General features: G+C 42.1%; 1 protein-coding gene across 2 annotated transcripts in view; it reads left to right on the forward strand.

Moving 5' to 3' along the window:
* Positions 1-27,500, forward strand: part of WWC3 (WWC family member 3) — a 1,641,181-nt gene that overhangs the window by 443,196 nt on the left and 1,170,485 nt on the right. For both annotated transcript variants that reach the window (XM_044072574.1, XM_044072573.1), the window contains exon 2: positions 26,155-26,267. In XM_044072574.1, the coding sequence (XP_043928509.1) occupies positions 26,155-26,267 (113 nt within the window). The remainder of the gene's footprint in view (positions 1-26,154; positions 26,268-27,500) is intronic.

Here is a 27,500-nt window from a genome sequence, read left to right on the forward strand (position 1 = left end):
TTGACATGGGCATTACCAAACTAGCTCCCACCTGTGCCCCACTTTGCATCTTTTCATCCCTAGTGAAATATCTCCATAATTCACCTTCTCTGTCAGGTGTAGTGGTACCACCCCATCACCAAACCACCTTTAGAGACTTCTCCAGGGCAAATCTACTTCAGCTTGTACAAGATCTAGACAAAAATTCCCAATAATTCCTCAAAAAGGTCACAACTCAAGAGGGCTGCCACATTCACTTCTAATTTGTAGCAATACTCCAACAGCTGTGTAGAAAATTCAGCACCCATCCACCCTAATTATAAATTCAGGAAGAAACCTCTTTTGTGGAACTACCTTATTAATAAACTATACAACAAAATAAGGAACATAATGGCAAATTATAAAAACAAAAATCTCCCTCCCTTACCTTGAGACCACAATGAAACATGCCATAAAGGAACTTGAGAGCACATCTAGAAAATGAAAAGCAGAGTCTGGGCTTAAGGTTGCTCTACATACCAAAGGAAATTGCAAATCCTTCTTCATTTGTGTCAAGAAAGTAAGGAATAATATCCAACAATGTACCAGACTCATGTATAATATTACACATTCTGATTTCAAGGATATAGCCAATATATTAGGAGACAAATTTAGTGATAACTTCCCACTCCACTCCACAAAGTTATCTATGAAGAGTATTGCAACACAAAATAAATATCTTAACATCTGAACATACACAAAGGTTTTGTTTATGCAAAATGTATATTAATATATTAAAATGCTAACAGATACCCAAAGTAGAAGAAAGACAGCACCAAAAACTGTTCCCAGAACAAACCACGATCCACGAATATGTCACAAAGAACTTCTTTTATTGAAATACAAAACGAAGGTTGAGCGCTTTCATCTACCCAATGTAGATTTCATCAGATACCCAAAGTAGACATATGTTATCATTGTAATTGTATGGTCAAAGGGACAACATGGGCAGGCAAAAAAAAAATCAAACATCAAAAAGCACAACACAGGCTTGCTATTTTACAGGGTCAGTTATAACTTCTCCATTGGCAGTACAGTGTCAGGAATCAGGAAATATGTTAAATGCTGTTTATGCACATAAAATCACTACCAGCAATTGTCACCCAGAAATGATTTCCAAGCTAAGTCCCTTGCTAGTAGAGGCTGGCAAACTTTAGCACAGTGTTATTAAGCTAACTGCCCTTCCCACAGATTGCTGTCTATACTCAAACTGCAAGACTGCATTTATTCCACTGCAGAATCAAAAGGGAATATATTCAAAACAGCTTGAATGACAGCAGTCACAAAAAAGAGAGCGAGAGAGAGAGACAGAGAAGGTTAGAACATGTATCTGTAATAAATGGAAGTTCTGAACAACATCCTGACATTTGAAAAGACACAAAGATAAAGAAATCACAAAATCTAATTATAGCAGAAGCAGGTAGCAAAATCCATCTGTGTACATATATTACAGAAAAAAATTAAAATTCTAATATATAACAACTGTACATACCTTCTGCATTTAGGAATTATTCTTCGCTCAACAATCATCTTCCCTCTCACAGTCCAGCCCTTTTCCATCACCCTATTCATGTTAGCACAATTCAAATCAGGGCTGAACAGTTGTGCAGTACATAGTGCCCCACTCTTACATCTGTCATTTCAATGGCCAATTAAGTTAATTATTTAATTTGATGTTTATAAAACCTTCATCTAGTTATACTGTAAAATTCCTATCCCATATATTCTAACTTTCCATAATATACCTTCTCATCCTATCTTACGTCACATGCTCCAAACACTAATGACAAGCTTGTCACAATCTAAAGCTCCAAAGTGTATGAGAAGGCAAAAAAAATTGGACGGCAGCCACTGAGCAAGTTAGTCAATCCTGCAGCTGGTCCAGAATCTTAAAATAATGATTTAGTGAAGAAAGAAGCACTTTTAAGCCATTGAAACCCAGCACACAGTCTGAATGTGGCACAGATATAAAAAAACAGGATTCAGCCAACAGAAGCAGCATACCTCTCAACTTCTTCACTAAAGAATTCTGGGCAAATTCAAAACAATGGGGGACAACTTGGGACATTATTTTAAAATATTATTGCACTTCACTTAAAAAAAGTTGTTAAGATGACGAGTTTAACATAAATATTTTCTGAACAATAAGTATGAGATTATAATGCAAGACAATACTGGCTTACTGTAATCCCTAATTATTTACAGGAAAATTAAAAACAATTAGGATGGGGTAGGACAAAAATGTGAGGTAAAATCAGGTATTTTTTAAAAGTATGAATAGCAGAGATGGAGAAGAAATGGACCATTAGTTATCCAAAATAATAATGACAAAAATCTGAGCAGCTATAGTGAATTCATCAATTTACAACAGCAGAGAATACAATTCTGATTTTTTTAAAGATGCTGGTTTAGAAAACATACTTGCCAGCTTTCTTGCCTGTACTCTTCTGAACTTTAGCAAGAACACCCACCTTCACTTCTACAAAGTTTAGACAAATTACAGTATCAAGACTGCATCAAGGATTAAGAGAATACCCCAAAAGAAAACCAGGAAGTCGCTTTCATGTTTTGTGGCTTTGCCACCTTCCAGGGAATATTTAAACCTTTTAATCGGGCAATTAACACTTTCCATACAAAATCGGGCTGAAACAATAATAAAATAAAAATACCTGATGAGTTGTAAATTGCAGTGCAGTCTCAAGTCATGATGTTTTCATCTACTACACAACCATTTTTTTCTTTTCTTGATACAGCTAAGGTGGTTCCTCCTGGGTCCTAGTGCTTGCCCTGTTTCTACCCCCATTCACATTATTTGTACTGTAATGTGTACAGTGCGTATGCCTCCCGACATCCTTGACCAGGAAGGCCATCATTTACACAGCCATTAGGGGTGGTTCAAGGGTTTTCTTTGCTTTAGCCCTACCTTCTCCACAAATGCCCAGCTAGTGGAGCCAAAAGGGGACATTCAGTGGCTGTCTGCACTGCTCGTCCTTTACTTCTGCAAGAGAAATTGCCAGCAAACAGTCTTGTCACCCTTGCCTCAAGCATGGGAAGTGGTTTCCTCAGTCTCCCCCAGAAAAATTACACTTCCCATGTGCTTCCCAAATGCCACCTACTCTCTCCCACCACTCCACTCCAATAGAGGTAAGTATGATATGCCCCTTCAGGCCTTTCTACCCCTGCCTTGGCTCATCCAGTACTAAGGCTAAAAAACCCTGGTTGCTTGGGTCACAGTAAGGGCTCTGTCCATCTGCTGCACAGAACCTTGCTATATTCATTGCCTTAACTGTTGCGTTTCACCAACTTTCATCCAAAGTACAAACTGCAGCAAATACAAGTTGGTCCTACTGCATCACAGCCTCTCCTCCTCATGGCTGTTTCTTAGTGGAACATTCTCACTCTTTCTTCTCCTTTTAAAGAAGATAAGTAGCTTGCTCTCTGATCACAGCTGTATTTTTGTCTAGAGTGGTTTTCTTTCAGTCTCTCTTGAACTGAAATTGCATTTTCAGACTAAAGTAAGGAAGGAGGGAAGGAGGTGAAAGACTTAAACTTAGAAAGCAGTGCATTTCCAACATAGCTAGATGTATAGCTACATAACCGGAAATGTTAATACTCTAAGCATTCTTCTTGAGGTGTTTCACAGTTTGAACTGTCCTCTAACTTGACCATTATTTCAGAATAGAGGGTGCATTTAGAAATTTCCATTTCTCAGAAAATCTTTTGAATTCCATGTTTGCATACTGCAGTTAATTTTCTGATATTACTACATCAGTTAGTCCCTGTAGAGAATGCACAGATTTACATGGATTAATAAAACCAGTACTGGTAAAAGCGTTGAGTGATAATGTGTACATATCAAGTACACCCAGACGTAAGAGATAATTTCTTTTCTTGTTGTGAGATGCATTGCACATTAAACAGTATAACATGAGTTCTTTCTTTATACCTCATAATTCCTAAATGTGACTCGTGCATTCTTGCAAAAGTTTCTTTCCTTGGTTCATTAGGCAATGGCATTTCATTTACTTTAAACATTAGGCCACATATGCAGCTTACTTCTTGCTCGACAATTATGGCTGCATTACTTTCCTCACAAAATTTCTTTTCTGTTCAACATTTCTGTGCCATATCTCAAAGCATTTTTATCTGCAGATTATTCTCAGTACACTGTTGAAACTATTCAAACTTCTTGTCAGTCATAAGTAGCTGTGAAGTTATCTGATTTACTTCTGTTTCCTCTCTAAGCAAATCTTCTGCTTCTGTGTTAAATGTGAATGATTCAATATCTGCAATAGATTTCTCTTTTCCTGGCTTATAATTCGCAAGTAGGTTTTATTTCTGTAGTTCAGTAACACAGGTTTTATTTCTGTAGTTCAGTAACATGTACTGCAGTGTTGATGGTGTCTTGTAGAAAAAAAAATTATTATGTATAGTGTGCAGTGGATCATACTGTGTTTCACTAACATAACTTTCCCATAAATATATTCATTAAGCTTTTCACTACCATGTACCTTGACAGGAAGCTGTCTTTCTGTCTGTGTGTACTTCATTGACATTCCATAAATTACTTTTACCCATAAGCAGTTGTTTTACCTTCTTGGAAAAGTCTCCATTCTGGCAGGCATCTACTTGCAATGTAACTGACTTTTTCACATCAGTATATTTCAATATGGGTGTGTTGCCGTTACAAGCTGTTTAAGTTGTTTATAATTATTTTCATGTCCTTTGCTTCAGCTCCATTCATTTCCTTAATGGAAACCTGACTTTTAATATGTTTGAAATAAACTTAGAAGGATGTTGTGCCATTCCAAGAAATCTCATGTGAGCTTGTTACTACTTATTAGGAGGTACTTGCACCACAGCATTTACTTTCTAAGTGGCTGGTTTCAAGGCTTCAGATGTTAAGAGATGAGGCATGTATTGCAGTTCTGTAACTTGAATTTTAAACATATGTATATTCTATCTAAGATATTTTGTCTCACCAATGTTAGCAGTTTGTGCTCACATCATGCTGTTCTGTGGTCTGGCCCCTACACAAGTATGCCATCAATTGTGTTAAAAATGCCGTTAAGCCCCTTGATCCTTGCAATAGCTGTATGAAACACTTCATCTGCTGCTGAAATACAAAATGGAAATCTCTAAGGCCTGTATATTCTCACAGCTGAATACTTTGGCAAACATGGTTTGATGAGAAAAGTTGTAAAGACCTTGGTTTACATCCTTCACAGAAAACACTTTGCTCCTTGAATGACAGACACTACTTTTATACATGTATAAAGTAGACATTACTCTCTTTCATAACTCTATTAAGATTCCATGTATCTCTACATGAATTGTATGACTATGAATTTGTATCTGATTTTAGAATAGCAGCCATGGTGCTGAATCAGTCACTAGGCTCACTACATTTTTCTCTTTGTGGTTTAACTTCCTTTCCATTTTATTGCACACACTAGTGGAGCTTACTTCAGGAGTACAGTACCAATAGCAGTGTGTTCTATCTGAGTATAGTAAACTCCTGTAAACAGCCCAAGCCATTAAGCAAATCTCTGTAGTCTTTAAGAAACTAATCAAAATTAATTTTTTGACCTACTCTGTATCTTTGCATTCACACAGTGAATTATTTTCATTATGCCAAGCTTCTGACAATTCAGACAATTCGATATAAGTTGTACATTTGCTGTATTAACTATTCTAAACTGAGTCTTGCATTTCTTATTCTTGCCTTTCTACATAGCACTTTCTGACACTTTGGTTTTACATGATAACCAGAACAGCAGTGCTCATAAAAACTGCTTCAGAATGCTCTCTTTTCAGAACCAGTGCTAGCATAAAGCACCACATATTGATAATTAATGTCAAGTTTTTCTTCCACAATGTCAAGCTAGTTTCTAATTCCAAATTTTCCCTACATTTAACTTGCAACCTGTTCATTGTTTAAGCAATAAACAATGGCTGGGTGTGGGTAATGTTAGATTTAGCCATGGGTGGTGTGGTTTGGTCACAAGGGTGACCAAACAAAGCCAACTGTGGGTAAATCCAGTATTGCTCACACCTAGCTGTGGGTTATTGCTATTATACAATGACATTATTAAAGAAAAAAACGTAATTTTCTTAAATAATGTCTTTGTATAATGCCTCCGTGCTGCCCTTCTGCATGTTTCTGGTATCCTGGAGCTTTATTTGATGTACTGTGCATGCGTATAGTACTTGTGTTCCCACACTTACGCAGCACCTGTCCAAAGGTAGCAACGGAGAAAGGAAGATCTCTGTTGCTTTTTTTTTTTTTTTAATTTATTGAGAAGAAAAGAAAGAAATCAGGAGACTTTTTACATTTGGGAGAGCCTGGACAGATAAAATAAAAAGATAATCAGGTAAGTTTCTTTAGTTTTGCAGAACGTACCTGATTATCTTCTTATTTCTGTCTGTGCCATCTCTCTCGTACATTTCAGGTTTTCCATTTTCTTTTTTGGTTTAAAAAAAAAAAAAGAAAAGTAAAAAAGGTATGAGATATACTAATGGGAAAAAGTCCGGATGACTGGACGTTTTCCCATTGGTATATTCGCAGATTTACAATGGGCACGCTGGTTGGGCTGGCCAATCATTGTGCTCGTTTGTGAATATTAATGGACAGTCATTGTATAATTGTACATTTTGAGGACAGACAACTCGTTTAATGAGTTTGTTCCAGTTTAATTCAGTCTTATCAACTTTTATTTGCTTTCATTTTGCACCATAAGCAACGTGTTTTTGTTTCCATTACTTCTGCGTACCTGATTAATAACAAGACATGCCTTTTTATCATGGTTATGGCCACATCTTTTATACAGTGTTTTCTCTCCATCATATTTCTTGTTTCTTATACTTGCCAGACGACTTCTTGACTCTTTTTACTCACTTTTGGCTTCCCTATCTCATAAACCACTCTAAACAATTCATACTCTTCTGTGAGTTGGTTCAACTGGTACAAAAAAATTATGTCTCTTTACTTAATGTTAAATCTGACACTGTTCGTAATCTTTTGGAGTCTGATCATTTTTGATATCACATATTCTGTCTTTATGTAATAAATCAGGTAAGTTACAAAATTCAGTCCCTAGAACAGTTTTATATTTTAAGTAAGTAATAAGCAATAAACTGAGAAAACTTCTGCCCTCCTAAAGAGCAGATGATAAACAGGTGGCAATTTCTCAGTTCACAGTCATTCTGAAGCATTTGTCTTGTCATTGCAATATTTTCTTTCATTTTCTCGTAACTCATATGTATCATAAATGTTCAGATGTTCTGCTTTTGTAATGTGCAGAAGTACAGCACTTGGTACCTTTTCATGCTTCATTGATACTTTGCTTACCATTAGAAAGGCATCAGTTTTGTGGTTCAGTAATTTCCAGAGTTCTGCAAGTTACCATAGTGAGAGATTTCCATGTGGCTGCAAATTAACTACTTTTTTAACAAAAGAAAAAAAATATTCTTATTACTTCTAGCTGTGGGCAACATTTGATATTCAGGATAGCCTAAATGAAAAGACAGACATGAGGTACATTTAGCTGGGTTTACCAGCATGCATTTCAGACTGTGCAGTATGGCATGATATTAGACCATATGATAAACATTCTGAATTCTAACCTAGGCTAGATGTTCCAAGTAAAGTTGTCACCTTAGAGAAAAGATTATCTAGTTTGGTTCTCAGCTGGGCTACCTTTTTTGCAAAGTCTACATGTCCTCCCTGTGTTCACATGGACTTTTTGTGGATATCATGGTTTCCTCCCTCATCCCAAAGACATGCTAGGTAGATTGATGACTCTAAATTGTCTTTTGGTGTGTGCAACTCATGTGTTTGGAAGAAAGAACCGGCACTTTACTTGTATTCCCTACTTGCCTAATATACTGTATGGATGCCACTGTATGTGCTTAGGGTCATTACAGGAGTCAGATGTGACTCAGCAGCATTGAATGCATATGTATTATAGTCTTGTTAGTGATAATATCTCTGAATGACTGAATGAATGAAAGAATTAAATAAACCACAAAATGAAAATCAGAAAATGATCCTTTCTTTTTAATTTGACTATTAAAACAAAGAAAACAGTCCAGCTTGTTTTAAACCAACTGCGTCTCCTTTGTAGCTCAACCACAGCATTTGTAGTCTGCAGCTAGCACCCTGAACTGTGCATCATTTTTCGCTCTGTTTTTTTTTCATTTTCTTTGAAATTTTCGAAAATGACTATAACTCAACCATTTCTTGACGATCCATACTGCATTATTTTATGCTACTATCATTAATTACTTATTTCATTGTATTCTTAAACATGATTTTACACAAATTTGCAAAATCACCTTCTGAGACAGAATTATATAATACCATTGTATAATTCATGAAATGGGGACCCAATGGTGATAGGCTGAAAACAGGAACAGATTGTTAAAAATTGGGTAAGTTATGATCTGTAGTTTACTGAATGCTTCCTCATAATGTTTTTAATTTTCAATATTTTAGGCCATGTTTACAACATACAGTCATTTGGGCACTGTCTCAACACAGTTTATATTTTTATTGCACATTTTTTTTTACAAAGCCATTTTGCACAGCTATAAAATGGATGTGGACGGACTATAGTGTCAACAGTTTTTGTGGAGTCATGCAGTAACAGCTGCACAGTAATATTAGAGTGCATATAATACTGAAGTGTTTTGGAAATTATTATAACACTGCCAAAGTTATGAAAATATAATTTATAGTCCACAAACACACGACTTGCAGTTTTTGATAAAACATGCAAAAATCTAATTTCAAAGGATTTAATCATAAGTTAAGTTTATTTTATTTATCCTTTCATTGAGTGGCTTAGTCCCACTAGGCTAGTAGCCTCTTTTTCATGCAGACCTGAAGTGGTATTTATACTACTAGAGGAAATTTGGCCAGGGCGTTAGGGAACTTCCCCTTCTCTTTTTGATAGGCGTCATGGGGTCTTTTATATCCATTTGAGCTTCCACCAACTCAAGCAGTTGAAACACTCTTGTGTCTAAATTCCAAACAAACTTCTTTCACTGCCTTTAAATACCTATAAATGGCCTATTGATGAAGGAAATTTTTATGGTGAAATATAGTTTAATTTTGAACTCAAAATAATTGATTTCCCATTCTGTATGCATACAAAGTTCAAATATTTTTCTGGAGCTCAGTAATGCACTTAGTAGAATGCAGCTTACAGATGTTACCATACTTCCAGTGTCAGTGGTTCAACTGGTAGTGTGCTCACCTTTCAGGGAAGATCAAAAGTCTTTGGGTTCTCTTCTGACACCACATGCTTGGATTAATTTTACATTACTGACACTGCAGTGTAGCATAAGGGAGCGCACTACTGAGTGTGCCATCCTTCAGGGGAGGCATTAAACCAAGGCCCCAAATACCTGAGTTGGTGATAGCTGAAGTGGATGTAAAAGATCCCAAAGCACTTATTGAAAGCAGTATGTAAATTTCCATGGTGCCCTGGCCTAATTCCCTGGTGCCCTGACCAATTTCCCCTAGTCAGTATGACTACCACCATGTGTCTTTTCTGAAAAGGGGACTTTGGCCTAGTCAGTCAAATATGGTCAAAAGAGAAAGCATAACTACTGTAAGGCAGTCAGACTTCAGAATCATGCTTCATAACACCTCAGAGTGCAGTTATGTTTATTTCATGCATGACCAATGAGTAACTTCCAGTTTTTGTGCATCTCTTACGTTTGTTATGTTCAAAGCAGTAACTTTTATAAAAATTCTTTTTTTGAGTGTGTGTGCTTTTCTTCCACCCCTGCAACTGGCCATCAGCTATCCCCATCTCCTTTCCTTCTCATTCACTAGATCTGTGGGATCCACCTTAGCCTCCTGTGGGCTCAACTTGACCCTAGTCCAAGGCCAGTGAGGAACTGAAGGGCACTGGTGAAGATGAAGTGTCATGTTGCAAGCTGGGGAGTGTAGCCTAACTCATGTTTCCTTGTGGCATCTTTGCAGCTTTGCTGTTATTGGCCTTGGGAGATGCAAGCATGCTTTTGCACTCTTGCAACCACCCCACTGAGTGCCTCACACTGATGCAGCATGGAGCTGGCCAGACCAGTGTACTGCAAACTGCAACAAGGCCTTTAGACTGCCTCCCTCACTCCCCCAGGAAGGGCAAGATGACATTGGACATTCATGCCCATTCTTCTCATGCAGCACAAATTTTAAAAGTTCCTTTTTCCAGGGAAAATGAAAATAAAAATGCATTATTTTATTAAGAAGTGGTGATCGTATGGAAAAAGATGTGCTCTACTTTATGATAAGTATATTTTTCACCCACCTAAAATCCTTTTTATATAATCTTTATCAAACAAAAGTTTATGTCTGTTACTTTTGCATTTTCAGTAAATGAGTAATATTTTCAGAGAAATTTGTAAAATCGGATGTAATTGTATTTGGTTTGCTACTGTGGAGATACATTCTTCACAAATATTTGCAGTGTCTGCCTGGTGTTTGGACTATGTCTTGCTTAACCTTACTTATTTCTATTGGACATGTAACTGTGAAAACAGAAAGGGAATTTTCTGAGTTCAAATTAAAGCCAACGGAAATCCTGCTTTAGAACTTGTACTTATATGGAATGTTTTCTAATCAGGGTGAGTTAACAGTTACTGCTAGAAGATACCCTGTGACAGAGATATGGCCTTTAAGAACTCTTTAAAGTATTTCTGTTTTGGACACTTAAAGATCAGAGCCATTAGGGCACATTGTATCTTTAGTGTGCAGAAGACACATTTTTGTTTAAAAATTAGATTTTTCTGGCCATTAGCAGTCCTTGTGAGTGCTGTATTTTTATTGTCTGGTGAAAGACTGCATACTTACTTGGAAAATGTTAACAATGAATTTGATGTTTTTTCCATCTGTTCCTCAACTAACAGGTTTCAGATCTAACTTTGGATCCAACTTCAACTGTATTACAGACAGAGGATCGATCCATAGATCAAGCACATCCCCTTACCTATAATCCCCCCTAAACCCTACATTACCCCAAACCTCATTTGCCACTCTCAGCATTTAGACATCATTGCTGTAGCTCAAGTTGATCAAGATAAGTCAAAGTATTTCTAGTCGAATTTTTCTTCATTTTCTTGTTTTCTACCATTGTTGGAGTCCTTTCAACTCTTTCTGTAGTTTAAGTTGAATTTTTGTGTTTGGGCCTAGCGATATCCCTCTTGCCCCTCTCTCTCTCTGTCGTGTTAGGGTTTATAGTAATATTTGTACCATTGTTGGTACCTTTTTCACTTTATCTCCTTCCTGAGATAGTTATTATTACCACTGCTGGTAGTCTGTCTTTCTCTGCCTTTTTTGGTATTTTCTGGTGTTGTGTTTATTGTGGTTTTGTTAACAATTGCTGACAGAAGCCTGTAGGCAAATTGAGAGGGGACAAAGAGAAAGATAATGAGCCAAGGAAGCATTCCCCTGACTGCTCTCTTTTTTCAGTATTTCAAAGGTCTCAGATCCAGCTAACCCCTCGGATCCGTCACACTGTTCCTCAAGAATTCCTTCTCAAAGGGAACCCATGTTCTCACTGGAACCAAGAGCTTCCAGGTTATATTTCCCTTTTCTACAAGAGATGCTGTGAAGATATGTGAAGGCTGCCAGCCTAGCAAGATAGAATTTTGTAGATAATTCTGTGTCATTGCAAATATGAATCTAATCCACAGACTTGTCCTCTTAAATGTAAGAAAATTGTGTTAAATGTTGAACTTCAAAAATGTAACCACAGTGCACTTTGCTGGAAGAAAGCTGATAAGTCAAGCATTGTATGACTGTTTGATCTCAAAGCTCGGAGACATAATGTCTGGACTGAGGAATTCCTTCTGTTGTTTTGAGACTAGAGTTAATTGCTAGATTTTACGTATATAATGTCTTTATTGCTGTAGTTTCCTGGCCAGGTATAAGATCAAAGAAATGTTAAAACTCTGAGTTTCTGTAAGCCTGGGAACCAGAGAAGAATGATGTAATCTAAAATGAGTCAGCAGTGATGTATTATTTTTAAGAATTTCTCGGAGAGAGAGAGAGAGAATCAGAACATTTTGGATTTTGTCTGAAGAACTCCACTCACCAGTACTCTGCCTTTGCTCTGTATGTAAGTTTATTTAGAACTGTGATTGCTCTTAGAGTTAGATAGGAATTTAGTCAGATTTAGTCTAGTTGTTTTTTTATATTTATGTCAGACTATTCTACAGTATTATTTTACGCATTTTTCTGTGTTGAATCAGAAGATTTGTCTTGTGTTTTTATTATTTATTATTAAATATTTTTAAATCATTCAGCTGTAGCTGTTTTGTGTTGAGATAATTTAAGCTCTAGAGTACATTGCATGTATATAGTGATACTGTACAAAGCCACTCCATGTAAGCCTTGCTATTTGTCACACTTACTAATTGGATAATAATATTGCACAGTAATAATTGGACACCCTTTGGGAAAGCCTTAGAGTAGTTGATAAGTAGGGGTCCTGGTGGCAGTGATATAGTCTGGAAGGAAGGAGGCATAGCTGGAGAACCTGTGCCAGCCTTCCCCAGGAGTGTCTGTGTGTTTGTATATAACTCATATCTCAAAGTGTGTGTGTGTGTGTGTGTGTGTCAGCTACTTGGGCAGGGACACAAAGCACTGGTTGGACAGCAAGAGTGCTAGTAGGACTTGGCTTGGGACCTTGTCTAAGGACCCCACTTTATAGCTGTGCCAGTGGGGAGTCATATTGGGGATCTGGAGAGAAAGGAAGAAACCATCCGCGGACTGTGATCTCTGTGTGCTCTTAAGGGAAATTGTACATTACTGTGTGTGTGTATTTGTCATCCTTCCCAATCTGATACTGTACAACTACCAGTCTAATGAGCCTGATCTGCATGGAACTTATAAGCAAAGACATTGGCAACCTTCAAACACTGGACCCCACCCAGTTTGGGTTTGTGAAGGGCCTGTCATGTCTCCTGAACCTGATTGGCTTCTTCAAATCAATCTCCAGAGCCAAGGACGAGGGTAAGGCAGTCCACACAGCCTATCTGGACCTCGTCAAGGCCTTCAACACGATCCCCCACTCTGGAATCATAGGTAAACCTACTAAGCTGGGCATAAATCCCTACGTCACTCGACAGGTTGCCAACTGGCTTACTGACAGAACCCACACTGTAAAAGTAGCTGACTCCAAATCCAGCTCCAGACAAGTGACAAGTGGAGTACCTCAGGGTTCAGTCCTGGGACTGCTCTTGTTTGGCATCTACTTCTCTGAAGTACAGGCTAACACTGAGGCACTGTGGCTAACAAAGTTCGCAGATGACTACAAACTCGGAGCCATTACTGAATCCCCAAATGATGTGGATATTCTACAAAAGGGCCTTACAGAAACAGATGATTGGTGCCAGAGCCATGGGCTCAAGCTCAATGCCAAGAAGTGTATAGTTATCCCCTTTGGGAAAAAACATGTACCCATGAATTACCACATAGGTGGCAGTACACTAAACACTGAAAGTGTGATAAGAGACTTTGGAACACAGATGGACAGTGGTCTCACCTTCGATAACCACATCGCCACAACAGTCAGGAAATCCTTCTATGTGGCACACCTCATCACTAAGGGCTTTTCATCCAGAAAAAGGAGTTCATTGTCCCACTGTACTCATCCCTTATTAGACCCATCATAGAGTACAATGCCCCATTTGGTATGTACCTCACAAGACATCTGCAACAACTGGAAAGGCTGCAGAAACACCTTACTAAAAGAATCACAGGCCTAAAGCAGATGCCCTATGCTGACCAACTAAAAAAACTCCAGCTATACTCTGTCGCATATCGTTTACTCAGAGGCGGTCTCTGCTTAACATACAAGGCCATGTCAAACCCAGAGCTGTTGGACATGCTACACTTAATGAAATCCCAATCCATCAGAGCCACACACTCCAGGGACCTAAACCCTGTCATCACAATGAACAAAACATGCTGGAGGGATAGGTTCCTGACCCAGAGACTCCCCATACTCTGGAAGAGACTGCCCATACATGTCAAGCAGAGCACCTCCTTGGCCATCTTCAAAAGGAACCTTGACGACTGGATGGGAGCTAGGAAATTTACCCTGGGAAGTAAATATTGTGGGAAGAAATAGCCAGGGAATTGTTATGGCTAGGCTTGCATAGGCCCTTGGGCCGATAGCCTAGTACCGACCTATGAACCTATGTGGATACCTCTCACTGGTGTTAGTGGTGAGGATTGAGGCTCCTTAATTACTGGGCCATTGCACGGGCATCACAGATGCCACATAAGGCTTCCACACCTTTTTCATCTTCCTTCAGGTCTACCAGGAGTCTGTCCAAAGTGGATGTGCACAGAATGATGAGGAAATTCTTCAGGACCTAAATTCCTTTGGGAGTTCTCATGACTCTGTCTCCCATTGGACCTGTGAGCTTTGGGCCTTCCCAGATTACCATTGCTGCTCCTACTCTGATCCATCCACCAGATTTGGAGGTGTCAGATCCAAGACTTCTGGGATTGTTGTCACATTCGAAGTTGCAGTCTTCTTCTACTCTGGCATCTTCTCTGATTCAACTGGCACTGATGCTATCAGAGCCAGAGGGATCTCGGAGCCATAGCTTCAATGCCAGATCTGGGGGTAGGAGTTCAACTGCTAGACTCTTGGAGCAGTCTCTTCTCCTCAGAGCCTTGGAGTTCGACAGCTAAGCCCTAATGTCTGTTTTGAGGCAGAGTAAGAAAGATCCCCCTGGCTGTTCTAATCAGGTGGCTTCCACTCCTACTGGGGTGGCTTTGGTGTCTTATTTGGCTGTCACCTTTGAGGCAGTGGAGAGAGCTCTTTTCACATCAGGAGATCCAGACATAATTGTCCACCTCAGGTCCTCCTTTTCCAAAACGGTTTGTCCTGGGCCTGCTCATTCCATTCCTTTGAGTCAGCAGATCCGTACTAGTCCTGAGTCAGTCCTCATCCAGAACTCCCCTCAGACTTCCGAGTCTTCCCCTCCTTGGAAGTTGCTTGGAAGCACAAGTGCATTAAGAGACTCATTGATGTCCCACTAAGAGAAGACATTAACTTTAGTAAAAGGGAGTCCCCCAGATCAACCCTTGAGGACATCACATTCAGAGAGATTCCTGTGCTTTTGAGAGAGAAAGGTGGTTGGTCTTACAAAGCCTCTTCCCAGGAGGATTCTGTGGTCCTTGAGGCTTTTGGCAGTGGCACATCTACTTCCTTGGTGGTTCCCAACCCCCCCCCACATAGATGAGATGGTGGATCTGATTTCTCACCAAGCATGGCAGGATTCAGATATGGCCGAACCCATCCCTAAGAAGCACCAGACAAATATCTAGTAGCACCAAAGGTCTGTACCCACTGAAGCAAGGGGCCCCCCTATTGATGCTGGGATGGTGGCAGTAGTCACTAAAAATGAACTCGCCAAGGAGAGTCCGACAGTCCATCCCCCTAAGAGAGAGTGTCTAGGGCCTTGAACAAATACTGGAAGTGAGTCTGTGCTTCAGCAACTTTTGCTTTACTCTCTCTGAAAATTTTAGCACATGTTATGACGTTTCAAATGGACTTGACTAAGAAACTTTCCAAGTCTCTCTCTGGGTCCATGTCTGTGGATAACACGAAAACTATGAGCTTACAACTGGCCAGCTTTCAGTCCCTCTCCAATGCCTACATACGTCTTATCTCCAGTGCTATGCTGGGCATGTCTAGAGGTACAGGGTCAGGCATTATGGTTCAGAGGCATGCCTGGATCTGCTTATGCGATTTTCGCAGAGCCCTTTAAGATGTCTTTCATCAATGCTGCTAAGAGGGATCACCCCTTTTTGGATCTAAGATTAAAGAGACACTCTTCAGGAGTGAAAGGATGGGAAAAACTCTATTTGCTGTAGGAGTACAGTTGTCTACCCCTCAGAGGACCTTCTTCTGGAACCAGAAAGGAGATAGACAGATGTGGTTCTGAAAATTCCAGGGATTTTCCCCAGGACTCCTTTGGAGACAGATCCCTACAGGGCTCAGGGGGGAACTCTAATGGTGGATATCACCCACATAACAGAGGAGGCCTGCAGAGCCAAGGCTTCAGGGGTCCCTTCACCCAGAAGCCTTACTAGTGCTCCTGAAGGATTGCCCAACTGCTGCCCTCTGGAGGTGATCAGGGACCCATCTCTGTACCTGAAAGACTGGATGTCCAGCATCAAAGATGTCTTGATGCAGACAGTCGTCATCAGAGGCTACTACATTCCATTTTCCCATCCTCCACTGAAAGTGTCACATACCCAATATACCACCCCATCAGAGAAATGAGGCAGTCTTAGAAATTGAAAAGTTGATAACAAAAAGAGTCATCTAAAAGTTCCCATCAAACCAGCAAGGGTTCTGAACTTATTTGAGATTCTTTTTGGTACCAAAGAAAAATGGGGACCTTGGGCCGATCTGGGACCTAAACCATCTGAATCTGTTTGTCAGACACTCAAAGTTCTAATGGTCATGGTTCAGTCCATATGTCTGCTTTTAAAGAAGCATGGTTGGATGTGCTCAATAGACCTCCAGGATGCACGCTGTCATCTTAAAATAAACAGATGGTCCAGGAGGTTTCTTCACTTTTGGCTGGGAGCCAGCCATTTCCAGTTCAGAGCCCTGCCCTTTGGTCTCACCACAGCCGTCTGGGTATTCACCAAGTGCATGGCAATGGTCCCAGCTCACTAGAGACTGCTAGGATTCTGGGTATTTCCCTGCATCAGTGACTGACTCCTCATTTATTCCACCATGCATCTCTTGATTTTTGCCAGGGGCTGCCTTTTTCAGCTTTGCTTCAAACTAGGTATCACAGTCAATTACAACAAGTCACACCTCACTCCTACACAAGTCCTGGAGTTCATAGGTTCTCATTTAGACACTCTTTTTCAGGTAGAAAGGCTGCCACCATCCAGATTGCCCACGTTATAAAATCAGGGCCTACAACTACTGTTTCTTTAAACACCTCCAGCTAAGTTGATTTTAAAGCTCCTAGGATCTATGGCTGCCTTAATTACACTTGTTCCACTGGCAAGATTTTATACGAGAGTATGACAGTGGACTCTGGCAGTCCATTGGTCAAATAGGCAACAACCAATGAATTTTCCTATAATAATTACTAAAATTTGCAAGGAATGTGTAACCTGATGGCTTCAAGTAGAGAAGTTTTCCCGGGGCCGTCCCTTTGTTCCACCCTTACCCAAGGCCATGGTGACCACATACACTTCCTAACTGGAGTGGAGGGGAGAACTAATTTGGGAAGATGGTTCAAGGCACTTGGTCCTCTTCAGAGGCCAATTTGCACATCAGTGTTTTAGAGATGAGAGCAGCCCTCCTACCATTGCAGGCATTCCAGGATGTCCTCCCTCTGCGGATGAGTGCTATACAGATGGGAAACATGTCAGTGGACTGGTACATCAACAAACAAGGAGGAACCCACTCTTACCCATTTTAAAGAAGCTATGAGACTGTGGCAGTGTGTGATCTCTTCCATCCATTTTCTAAAAGCAATGCACATTCAGAGGAAGTCCAACATGTTAGTGAACAGATTGAGCAGGTCTATTCTAGTGCTCATGAGTGTCTGTAAATTTGTCAGTGATGAAACTGATATTTTTTGTCAATGGGGCCAAATATGCTGCGATCTCTGCCCACAATTTCAAATGCAGCATGTATTTTGCCTTAATCCCTCCCAGAGTGGGAGTGAGTAACAGGCATTCTGATTCACGATTGGCCCTCCGATCTTCTTTATGGATACCCACTGACCTCCTACATTCCAAGATTTCTACAGAAAGCTTCCCAACAGAAGAGCAAGGTCATCCTCCTTGCCTCTTTCTGGCCTTGACAGTTGTGGTTCTCCTTCCTTTGGCCTCACTTGGTACACCCTCCTTGGCTTCTGGATCAATTTCCAGATCTCCAATCCCATCCTTCCAGTCTGCCTCACCTGGACATTCAAGCCTTTAAGGTCACTGCTTGGTTTCTCCACTTTCAATGATGGCTAGACAGTTCAGGCTGTATTCTCAGGTTCTACACATTCTCACATCTTCCCAAAAGGCTTCAGCTAGGAAGATACAGAAGAGAAAATGAAAAATGTTCTCTATTGGGGCCCATGAGAGACATCTGGATCCTTTCTCAGCCCCTGTTCCACAGCTCTAGACTTTCTTGCCTTAGTTATTCACAGTGGAGACAGTTCTTCTGCAATCAAGCTACAGCTGGCTGCTATATCCAACTTCCATACTGGAAAAATCATTCTTCCTTGGCCTCTCTGTAATTATGTAAAGTGTTCCTTAAGGGTACCTTTCTCCTCAGAACTCCTAATATTGATTGCACTCCTCCTTGGGATTTTATGGAACATCTACTCACCTTCACACAGTCCCACATTTAACCAGTAGCCAAAGTGGACCTGAAAGTTTTATCCTGAAAAAATGATGTAATGTGATCCTATCTTGCCTACATTCAATACTGATGGGCTCGGAGCCGAGAATCGGCTCGACTCAGCCTTTATAACTAGCACAAAGTCTCTCATTGGCTGGGCCAACCTCCTATCCCAGGATGCACTACGCCCAAACCCCCAGATCTCATTTGCCGCACCTGGAGTATCGACGTGGTCTCAACTTGGCTATGGCTAAGTACCCTACTTTTTTTATCTTGTTCTTCATTGCATTTCTCTGTTGGAGAAATTTCCTCAAAAGCTATTTTTATAGCTACTTGTTGTTGTTCGGTAATTGTGTGTGACTGGGTTTGTGCTTTTGTTGTGTAGTGATCCTTTTATTTGGTGGGTTAGGCCCATTTAAGTTAGAGGGCCTTTGCCCTATCTGGTGTCCTGGCGTTTAAGTTAGAGCCTTTCCCCTTTTTTCCTCCTAGTGTGTTGTGGTTTGTCGGTGTGATGTCTTCCAAAGACAAAGAGCATAAGCCATCGGGCTTTAAAAAATGTGTAAAGTGCAGTTACAAAATGTCTTTAACTGACGGGCACGCGATTTGCGTATACTGCCTTGGCGCCAAACACTTGCAAGAATCTTGCAGTGTCTGTCACGCGTTCTCGTCTAGAGTGTTGCAGGATAGAAAAAATAAACTTATCCTGAAGGGTTTAATTAAACCCTCCTTTGAGGAAGCTGTTCCTTCTCCCTCTGATAAGTCTCAGACTAAGTCCAAGAAGTCTCTGGCTCCGTCCTCCTCTTCGGAGCCGCCGGCTAAAAGATCCAGGTCTATGTCCCCTTCCTCGGCTCCACTGGTCTCGGAGCCGTTGGAATTGGGATCTAAAACTGTGTCTCCCTCCTCGGCTCCATTGCTCTCGGAGCCGCTAGGTTCAGGGTCGACACTTGGGTCCACTTCTTCGGTTCCGATGGTGTCGGAACCACTAGAAATTCTAGCTATTTCAGAACCGGTTTCTTTGGCCCCACGATCTTCGGCGCCGAAGGAGGTTTCGGTGCTTCTCGAACCTGTTTTGGCTCTGATCCTCTTGGAGCCGGTTAGGAGCCATTCTTCTAGTTGTGTTTCAGAACCGATTGGCAAGGTTTCTCGACCCCCTTCTGTTTCCTCCAGGTCCTCCAGGTTATCTGATTTGGACGTAGATAGGGTGGTCCAGAAGCTCCTCCAGTCACCAGTGCTATCTAAATTATTTTCGGCTCCAGCCCAATCAGCTCCAGAGCCCACCATGGTATCGGTTCCATTCATTCCTCCTCCGACGACCTTGGTGTCATCGGAGTTGGAGAGTGCTGAGTCGAGTGACGTCCTGGGGTCAGCTCCGAGACCTCCTGTCTGTCGGTTCCGACCTCGGCTCCAACCTTGTCTATTCCTTCGACAGGCTTCGGCACTCGAGTGTCCTCTGTTGGGCCCGAGGGTGATACATCGGGGCCACTGACCTTAGCTCTGAGTCTCCCCCTTGGTGCTTCGGCTAGGGGAACCTCGACTCCGGTCATGGTCTCGAGGACGGGCTCTTCTTCTGATTCAGGAGGACCCGCCTTCGATGCTATGAGAAGCGCGCTGGCCAAGTCCTCGGTGACTTTACCCAAATCGGGCTCTCCTTCCCTGGACACTGCGACTGGAGTCTCTGGCTCCCCCTTATCTCTGGACAGCAGAGCTCCTAGGCCTGAGGATACCTTCATGTGTGGTCCCCTGCTTTCTGAAGGCCCTTCAGAGTCCGTGCCTGAAGAGCCTTCCGGAAAGAAGTTGTGTAAGAGGAAGCACATAGACTCCCCAGATGAGTCTGTCACCTCGGACACTGACCTCGATGATGCAGAGGGGTCCCCTAAGTCGTCCTCGGATGATGTCTCATTCTCCGATATCCTGGAGATCTTGAGACAGCGAGGCGACTGGCCATCCAAAAGCCCTTCTGAGGAGGAGTCGGTCTTCCTCAAGGCCTTCGGAGCTCAGCCCTCCGCCTCTTGGGTGTCTCCACCCTTCGATGAATTGCTGGATCTTATTTGTCGAAGGGTGTGGGAACACCCTGACTCTGTGGAGCTAGTCCCTAGCCGCCCCAATAAATTCTTATCGGCACCACCGGGCAAGGAATCTTTAACCAAGGGAGTACCTGTGGATGCCATGGTGGTGGCGTCTGCCACCCAGCAGGATGTGGCAGAGGCTTCTTCTTCCATCCATCCTCCTAATAAGGAGTCTAGGAGCATGGATAGGTATGGGAAGCGTACCCTGTCTTCAGCGACCTTTACCTTACGGTCGCTGAATTATTTGTGTCATTTTACGCGGCTCCAAAGGGATCTCATAAAGGAGTTGGGAGATACCCTGGTGGGTAACGTGCCTGAGGCATTGGCTCAGTCTGTTAACGCCCAGCTGTCTACCCTTTCTTCCATTGTCAACTCGTCCATGAGGCTCATATCTTATGCAGCAGAAGGGACGGGTAGAGCAGCGAGTTCAGGTGTGGCCCTCAGGAGGCAAGCCTGGATGCGCTTGTGTCATTTTTCAGAGGCTTTCAAGTCTTCTTTCACAGACACCCCATTCGACGGGTCTTCCCTTTTTGGACCCAAGGTGAAGGACACCCTCACTAGATGCGAGTAGGAGGGTAAGACTTTGCCTGCCGTTGGAACCCGTTTTTCTCCTCCCACTAGGCCTTATCCCAAGGCTCGGGGGGGGGGGGATGTGGTTCAGGAAATCTCAAAAGTCTTCCCCTGCCCATCAGAGTGAACCCCCCCTCCAGAGGCAGATGAGGGGGAAATTACTCCAGAAGACGTCACCCCAGAGGCGGCGGAGGCCCCCGCAACACAGGAGACCGCTAATCCTTTCGTGGTTCCTCCTCCCAGCGTCCCTGAGGGATTATCCGACTGTGCGTCTCCGGAGCCAGTCGGGGGTCACTTTTCGAAGCATCTTCAGGCCTGGGAGTCCATCACTCAGGACAGATGGGTGCTTCAAATCATCGCCAGAGGTTATACCATTCCCTTTATCCGTTCTCCCCCGCCTTCAAAAAGAATCCCGGATGTTCCACCCAGTCAGCGGGATCAAGCAGCACTAGAAATTTCAAAGCTGCTAAGAAAAGGAGCCATCCAACCAGTCCCTGCAGACCAGATCGGATCAGGAACTTACTCAAAATTATTTTTGGTGCGGAAAAGAACAGGGGACTTGAGACCCATTCTGGATCTCAGCCGTCTAAACCGCTTTGTAAAAAAGTCCAAGTTCCGAATGGTCACGTTACAATCCATTCTCCCCTTGCTGGAGGAAGGAGTATGGATGTGCTCCATAGACCTCAAGGATGCCTATTATCACATCAAGATAAACGAGGCCTCCAGGCATCATTTACGCTTCCGGCTGGGGGCCAGTCATTTTCAATTCCGGGCCCTGCCCTTTGATCTCACCACAGCCCCCAGGGTGTTCACCAAGTATTTGGCAGTGGTGACGGCTCACCTGAGACGTCTAGGATTCCAGGTGTTTCCTTATCTGGACGACTGGCTCCTCACCGCCCCCACCAGGCATCTACTTCTTCTAGCCATGAGAACTACCTTCAAATTGAGACATCTGTTAGGAATTACCTTCAATTGGGCAAAATCTGTATTACCGCCATCACAGTGTGTTGCCTTTATCGGCCCAGAGCTAGACTCTGTAGAGATGCGAGCATTCCTACCCATAGACAGAATAAAAGTGTTGCAGGCTCAAGTCCTAGCCTTGCAGCCCCTAAGAAAGGCCCAAGCCAGGACGGTTCTGCAGTTATTAGGAATGATGGCGGCTACCATCCTTTTAGTCCCTCTTGCGAGGTTACACATGAGAATACTTCAATGGCTACTTTCGACCCAGTGGTCATATCAGGATCCGCCCTTGTCCCATCCTAGTTTCATAACGGAGACATGCTGACAAGATCTTCGTTGATGGCTTCTCCCCTCCAATATGAATCAAGGAAGATCATTCATTCCTCCGTCGCCTGTTGCCACGGTAACCACGGACGCCTCCCAGATAGGGTGGGGGGGACATTACCTGGGCAGGACGGTTCAAGGTACATGGCAAAATCACGAGACTCACTTGCATATCAGTGTTCTGGAGATAAGGCGGTGCTTCTAGCATTGCAGGCACTCCACAGCTTTCTTCCTCAGGGGACTATTGCAATTCTCTCTGACAACATGTCGGTTGTCTGGTATCTGAACAAACAAGGGGGAACCAAGTCTTACCCCCTTTGCAGGGAAGCCATGAGAGTGTGGAACTGGGCAATCGCTTCCCAGCATTTTCTACTGGCAACGCACATTCTGGGGAAGTCCAACGTGATAGCAGACAGGCTGAGCAGAGCAATTCTGATGCCTCACGAGTGGTCCCTGAACGACCGAGTGACAAATCAGATATTCTCCAGGTGGGGTCTTCCTTGCTGCGACCTCTTTGCCAGTCCTCTCAATGCAAAGTGCAGCAATTATTTCACTCTGATCCCTCCTCAGGGGGAGTCGCCCAGGGATGCCCTAGTCCACGGTTGGCCCTCCGGTCTGCTCTACGCCTTCCCTCCGATCCCTCTCTTGCCAAGGGTGATCCAGAAGGCAATCTGCGCGGGAAGCAACATGATTTTGATCGCACCACACTGGCCCCATCAAGTTTGGTTCCCCTTCCTTCTGAAATATGCGGTGGATGGTCCTTGGATTCTGGACCCAGCTCCAGACCTTTTGACTCATCAGTCGGGACAGTTCCATCCATCCCTCCGAACTCTCAGACTCGCTGCTTGGCTACTCCACTTCCTTCCTTAGTCAGACAGCATACCCTAACCCCGGAAGTAGTACAGATTCTGGCCTCTTCTCACAAGTCTTCTACTAGGAAGATTTACTCTAGTAAGTGGAAGAGATTTGCTGTCTGGGCCGAGCAGCGTCATCTTGACCCCCTCACAGCCCCAGTGTCAGCGGTGCTAGACTTCTTGGTGACCCTTTTCAGACAAGGGTCCGCTGTCTCTACTATTAAGGTTCAGTTGGCAGCTATCTCCAATTATCACGTTGCTCATGAGCCTTCCCTCATGGGTCATAAACTGTGCAAAGCCTTTCTGAAAGGATCCTGGTTAATTCACCCCCCGGTCTCGCAACCCGTTCTACCTTGGGACTTAAATATGGTACTCGGAACTTTGACGTCCCCTCCCTTCGAGCCTGCAGCCTCTTGCGAATTAAAATTCTTATCATGGAAGACTGCATTTTTGGTAGCCATTACTTCATCCAGAAGGGTATCGGAGCTCCAAGCACTTTCTGTTAATCCTCCTTATTTGATTTTTCACAAGGACAGAGTATCTCTAATGCAGAATCCTTCCTTTCTCCCCAAAGTGTCTTCTGCCTTTTGTCTCCAACAGTCTATTGAGCTACCAGTCTTTTTTCCACAATTCTCCAATAAAGCGGAATACAGATTTCACCAGCTGGATGTGCACAGACAATTGAGGTTTTACTTGAATAGGACACAACAGGAGAGGAAATCAGACCAGTTGTTTGTGTCCTTTTCGGACAACAGACTTGGTATGGCAGTAACTAAGGCTACTATCGCTAAGTGGATCAGGGATTGCATCTCATTCATTTATGCATCGACCGGTAGGAATCTTCCTTTTCCAGTGAAGGCACATTCTACCAGAGCTATGGAAACTTCTGTGGCCTTTCATGCTAGGCTTTCCGTGGATTAGATATGTGCAGCGGCTACTTGGACTTCTCCACATACCTTTGTTTCTCATTACAAATTGGACATGGTATCTAGAGTTCGGGCTTCCTTTGGTTCCACAGTGCTCAGGAGTGTTTTCCTGTGAGCCTCCCAGGATTTAGGTGCTTGGGATGCTGTCCCATCAGTATTGAATGTAGGCGAGATAGGATCACATTATATCTTTTAGTTATGTACTTACCATAACGATAGATGTATGTGATCCATCTCACCTACATTCTTACGTACCCGCCCTCCTTCCCCCTACCTGTTGGATTTGGAGGAGACAACTATTGTTAGTTTTCTAGGATATTATTTTTTCTCTCCTCTCACAGGTGTTTCCTTGTGTTTCTGCTGATTGGGCAATGTGTTGGGGGCAAACTATATCTGGGGGTTTGGGCATAGTGCATCCTGGGATAGGAGATTGGCCCAGCCAATGAGAGACTTCATGCTAGTTATAACGGCCGAGTTGGAGCCGATTCTCAGCTCCGAGCCCATCAGTATTGAATGTAGGCGAGATGGATCACATACATCTATCGTTATGGTAAGTACATAACTAAAAGTTTTTCTAGTTGCCATTATTTCAGCTAGATGAGTATCTGAACTCTAGGCACTATCTTGTCAGCCACCACACCTACTTATTCAGAGACACAGTTCCTCTATGTACCAGTCTGTCCTTTCTACCAAAGATAGCGTCAGAAATACTACTCAGTCCATTAATTTGACAGTTTTTTTTCCTCAGTTGAGTAATAATAGGGAATGCATGCTTCATTTGTTGTGCATAGACCATTCAGGTTTTATCTTCACAGAAAGAAATACCTTAGGAAATCTGAGCAATTGTTTGTTTCCTTCTCAGAAGCAAAATTGGGTAAATCTTTGTCAAAAGTAACTTTAGCCTGATGGTTGACTGTATGTCTTGTGTATATAAGGACAAAAAGTTGACTTTACTGAGGCCCTCACGGGCACATTTAACAAGATCTATCTCCACCTCTTCTGTATTGTTGTCCAGAACTTCAGTAGATAATATTTGTGCTGCTGCTTCTTGGTCCAGTGCCTGTACATTTATTGCTCATTACCAGTTAGATATTTATACAGAGATAGGGAAGCATTTGGTGCTGCCTTCATCTGGAATATCCATTCTTGAAGACTACCATGGGTTTCAAGCAGCTGAGGACTCTCCCATTAGTTGAGGAATGGATGGAAAAGACAAGATTAGATACCAAAGTTATATAACTTACCATAACAATGTGTTGTCTGTTTCCATCCTTCCTCAACTTCCCTCCCTGCATTCCCCTTCCATATCATGTAAGAATTCATTGTAGTCTTCTGTTATGACATGTGGGGTATAGCCTAAAAGATCTTCTCCCTACCTCATCTCCAGATACTCAAGTTACTGGAGGTAAGGTTGCACCTAATGGCACTGGACTAAAGCTAAGGTGGGTATAATCTGGGGCAGCCAGTGATTATAATTCTGATCTGTAGCTCGGCAGTGTGGATACTTTCTGAGTATTATATGACTTGGCTATTACCCATCACAGCTGTGCACATTTAGCATATGTCCTGAAGGCTAATTGCCCTTTGTGTTTTAATGGACACCAATGATGGTAAACAAACCCCATGTTGCTGATTCTTTTGAACAATCCAGTACTGATGTTAGGGGTGTGAGAATTACAACTCATTGCCCCTTCCATCAGTAGTGTTCTATTACATGAGGCATGCAGGCTATAAGAGTACGCAACAAGAGTTTACCTGCTAAAGACATGTAGTTATGTGTACGATATACATTTTTATTTCTATCACATTTATAGCTTTGCTCAAAAGACTTTCATAGTAAGAAAATAAAGTATGTGAAAGTAACTGCTTCTACTAGAGAGTTTATAGCATACTATGGGAAATATTCAAATAAAGTTATGGAATTAGAATAACAGTAAGAGGCCAAGAAATATTTGACTAAATCTTTTATCTACTTTGGACTTTGTGATGTGTGTTAAATGTCCTTTCTTCTCATACTTAAACTGTTTGTATCTTTCAGAGTAACAAAGCCATTAACCTTCGCTGACTGTGTTGGTGATGAATTACCTTTAGGATGGGAAGTTGTCTATGACCAGCAGATTGGTGGAGTCTATTACATTGACCACATAAACCGTGAGTATATGCTTAGTTCCTATTGGCAACATTACACTGCTTTTAAATAGGATGACCACTTAATGCTGTCAGTCTGATGATGACAGGTAAATATGGGCAATGTAACAAATGCTAGCGTAGCTTTGTATATGTGTTACTCTTTATTTGCATAGCCTGTGAAATTGCAGTCCATCACAAGGTATATAGACTGCCGTTTAAGACATAACTGTCTGCCTGAGTAAACAGGTGGAAGCAGAAAATGTCAGTGCTTTCTGCTCCGTTCTAGAGGATGACTGATCATTTTTCTTGATTATACAGGAGGTTTACCTTCACAATGAGGTATTTTGTTCTCTGTTGTATTCTTTGGTTTCTGGGAGGAAACATTTCCACATTTGGGCACTTTTTTCTGTGCCTACCGTGTGTCATCATTGTGTTTAAGGAATCCTTTGCATTGGTTCTAACTGCAAGGAAAGTAGCTTATTTTTCTTCATTTCCTTCAGTCAGTTAAATCCTGTCAAGCCAGACACCTGAACGGGAACAAACTAGAGAGGAAAACATTTCCACAGTACAAACTCAGGGCAGTTTAGAGTTTCCAGTCAAACCTAAGTAGCAGTTGTTGGGAGGTGGGAGGAACCTAAAGTACCTGGGGTACACCCACATGAACACAGATGAGACATACAGGCTGCATCCTGGAAGCATCAAGATGCTAGGCTAGAACTCCAGACCCCGGTGCTGAGAGGTGGTAGCATCAGTCAGTGTTTTGTTTGTTGTTTCTATTTTTACATTTGTTAACTGGGTGAGTGAACTGGTTTACTGATCCTTTTTGATCAGGACCCAAGCTCAAGGACAATTCAGTCATTATATACAAGAACTTCACCTATCAAATCAGTGGATCTGCTCCTGTGTATCTCCAGGATAAATGCTACTGTTATCTTCAGCTTGCCATATCGTCGAACCATTTCTCTTCATCCAGAATCCTATAGCTCACAGCTAGTCTTCATCAATACCTGAATAGTTTTACTAGCATCTGATAGCCTTACACATAGTTTTGTGACAATGCTCAACCCCGACCTCTATATTTTTAATATAACCTTACAATAGACATATATTATATATATATATATATATATATATATATATATATATATATATATATATATATATATATATATATATCATCTATGAACCTGCTTTATACCCCATGTCTTAACTACAATGTTAACATTTTCTGTCTTATGTGGCTCCTTTCCTCAC

Source organism: Protopterus annectens, chromosome 5.part0 (genome assembly GCF_019279795.1).
Source record: "Protopterus annectens isolate FY-2018-M chromosome 5.part0, PAN1.0, whole genome shotgun sequence".
NCBI lineage: Eukaryota > Metazoa > Chordata > Ceratodontiformes > Protopteridae > Protopterus > Protopterus annectens.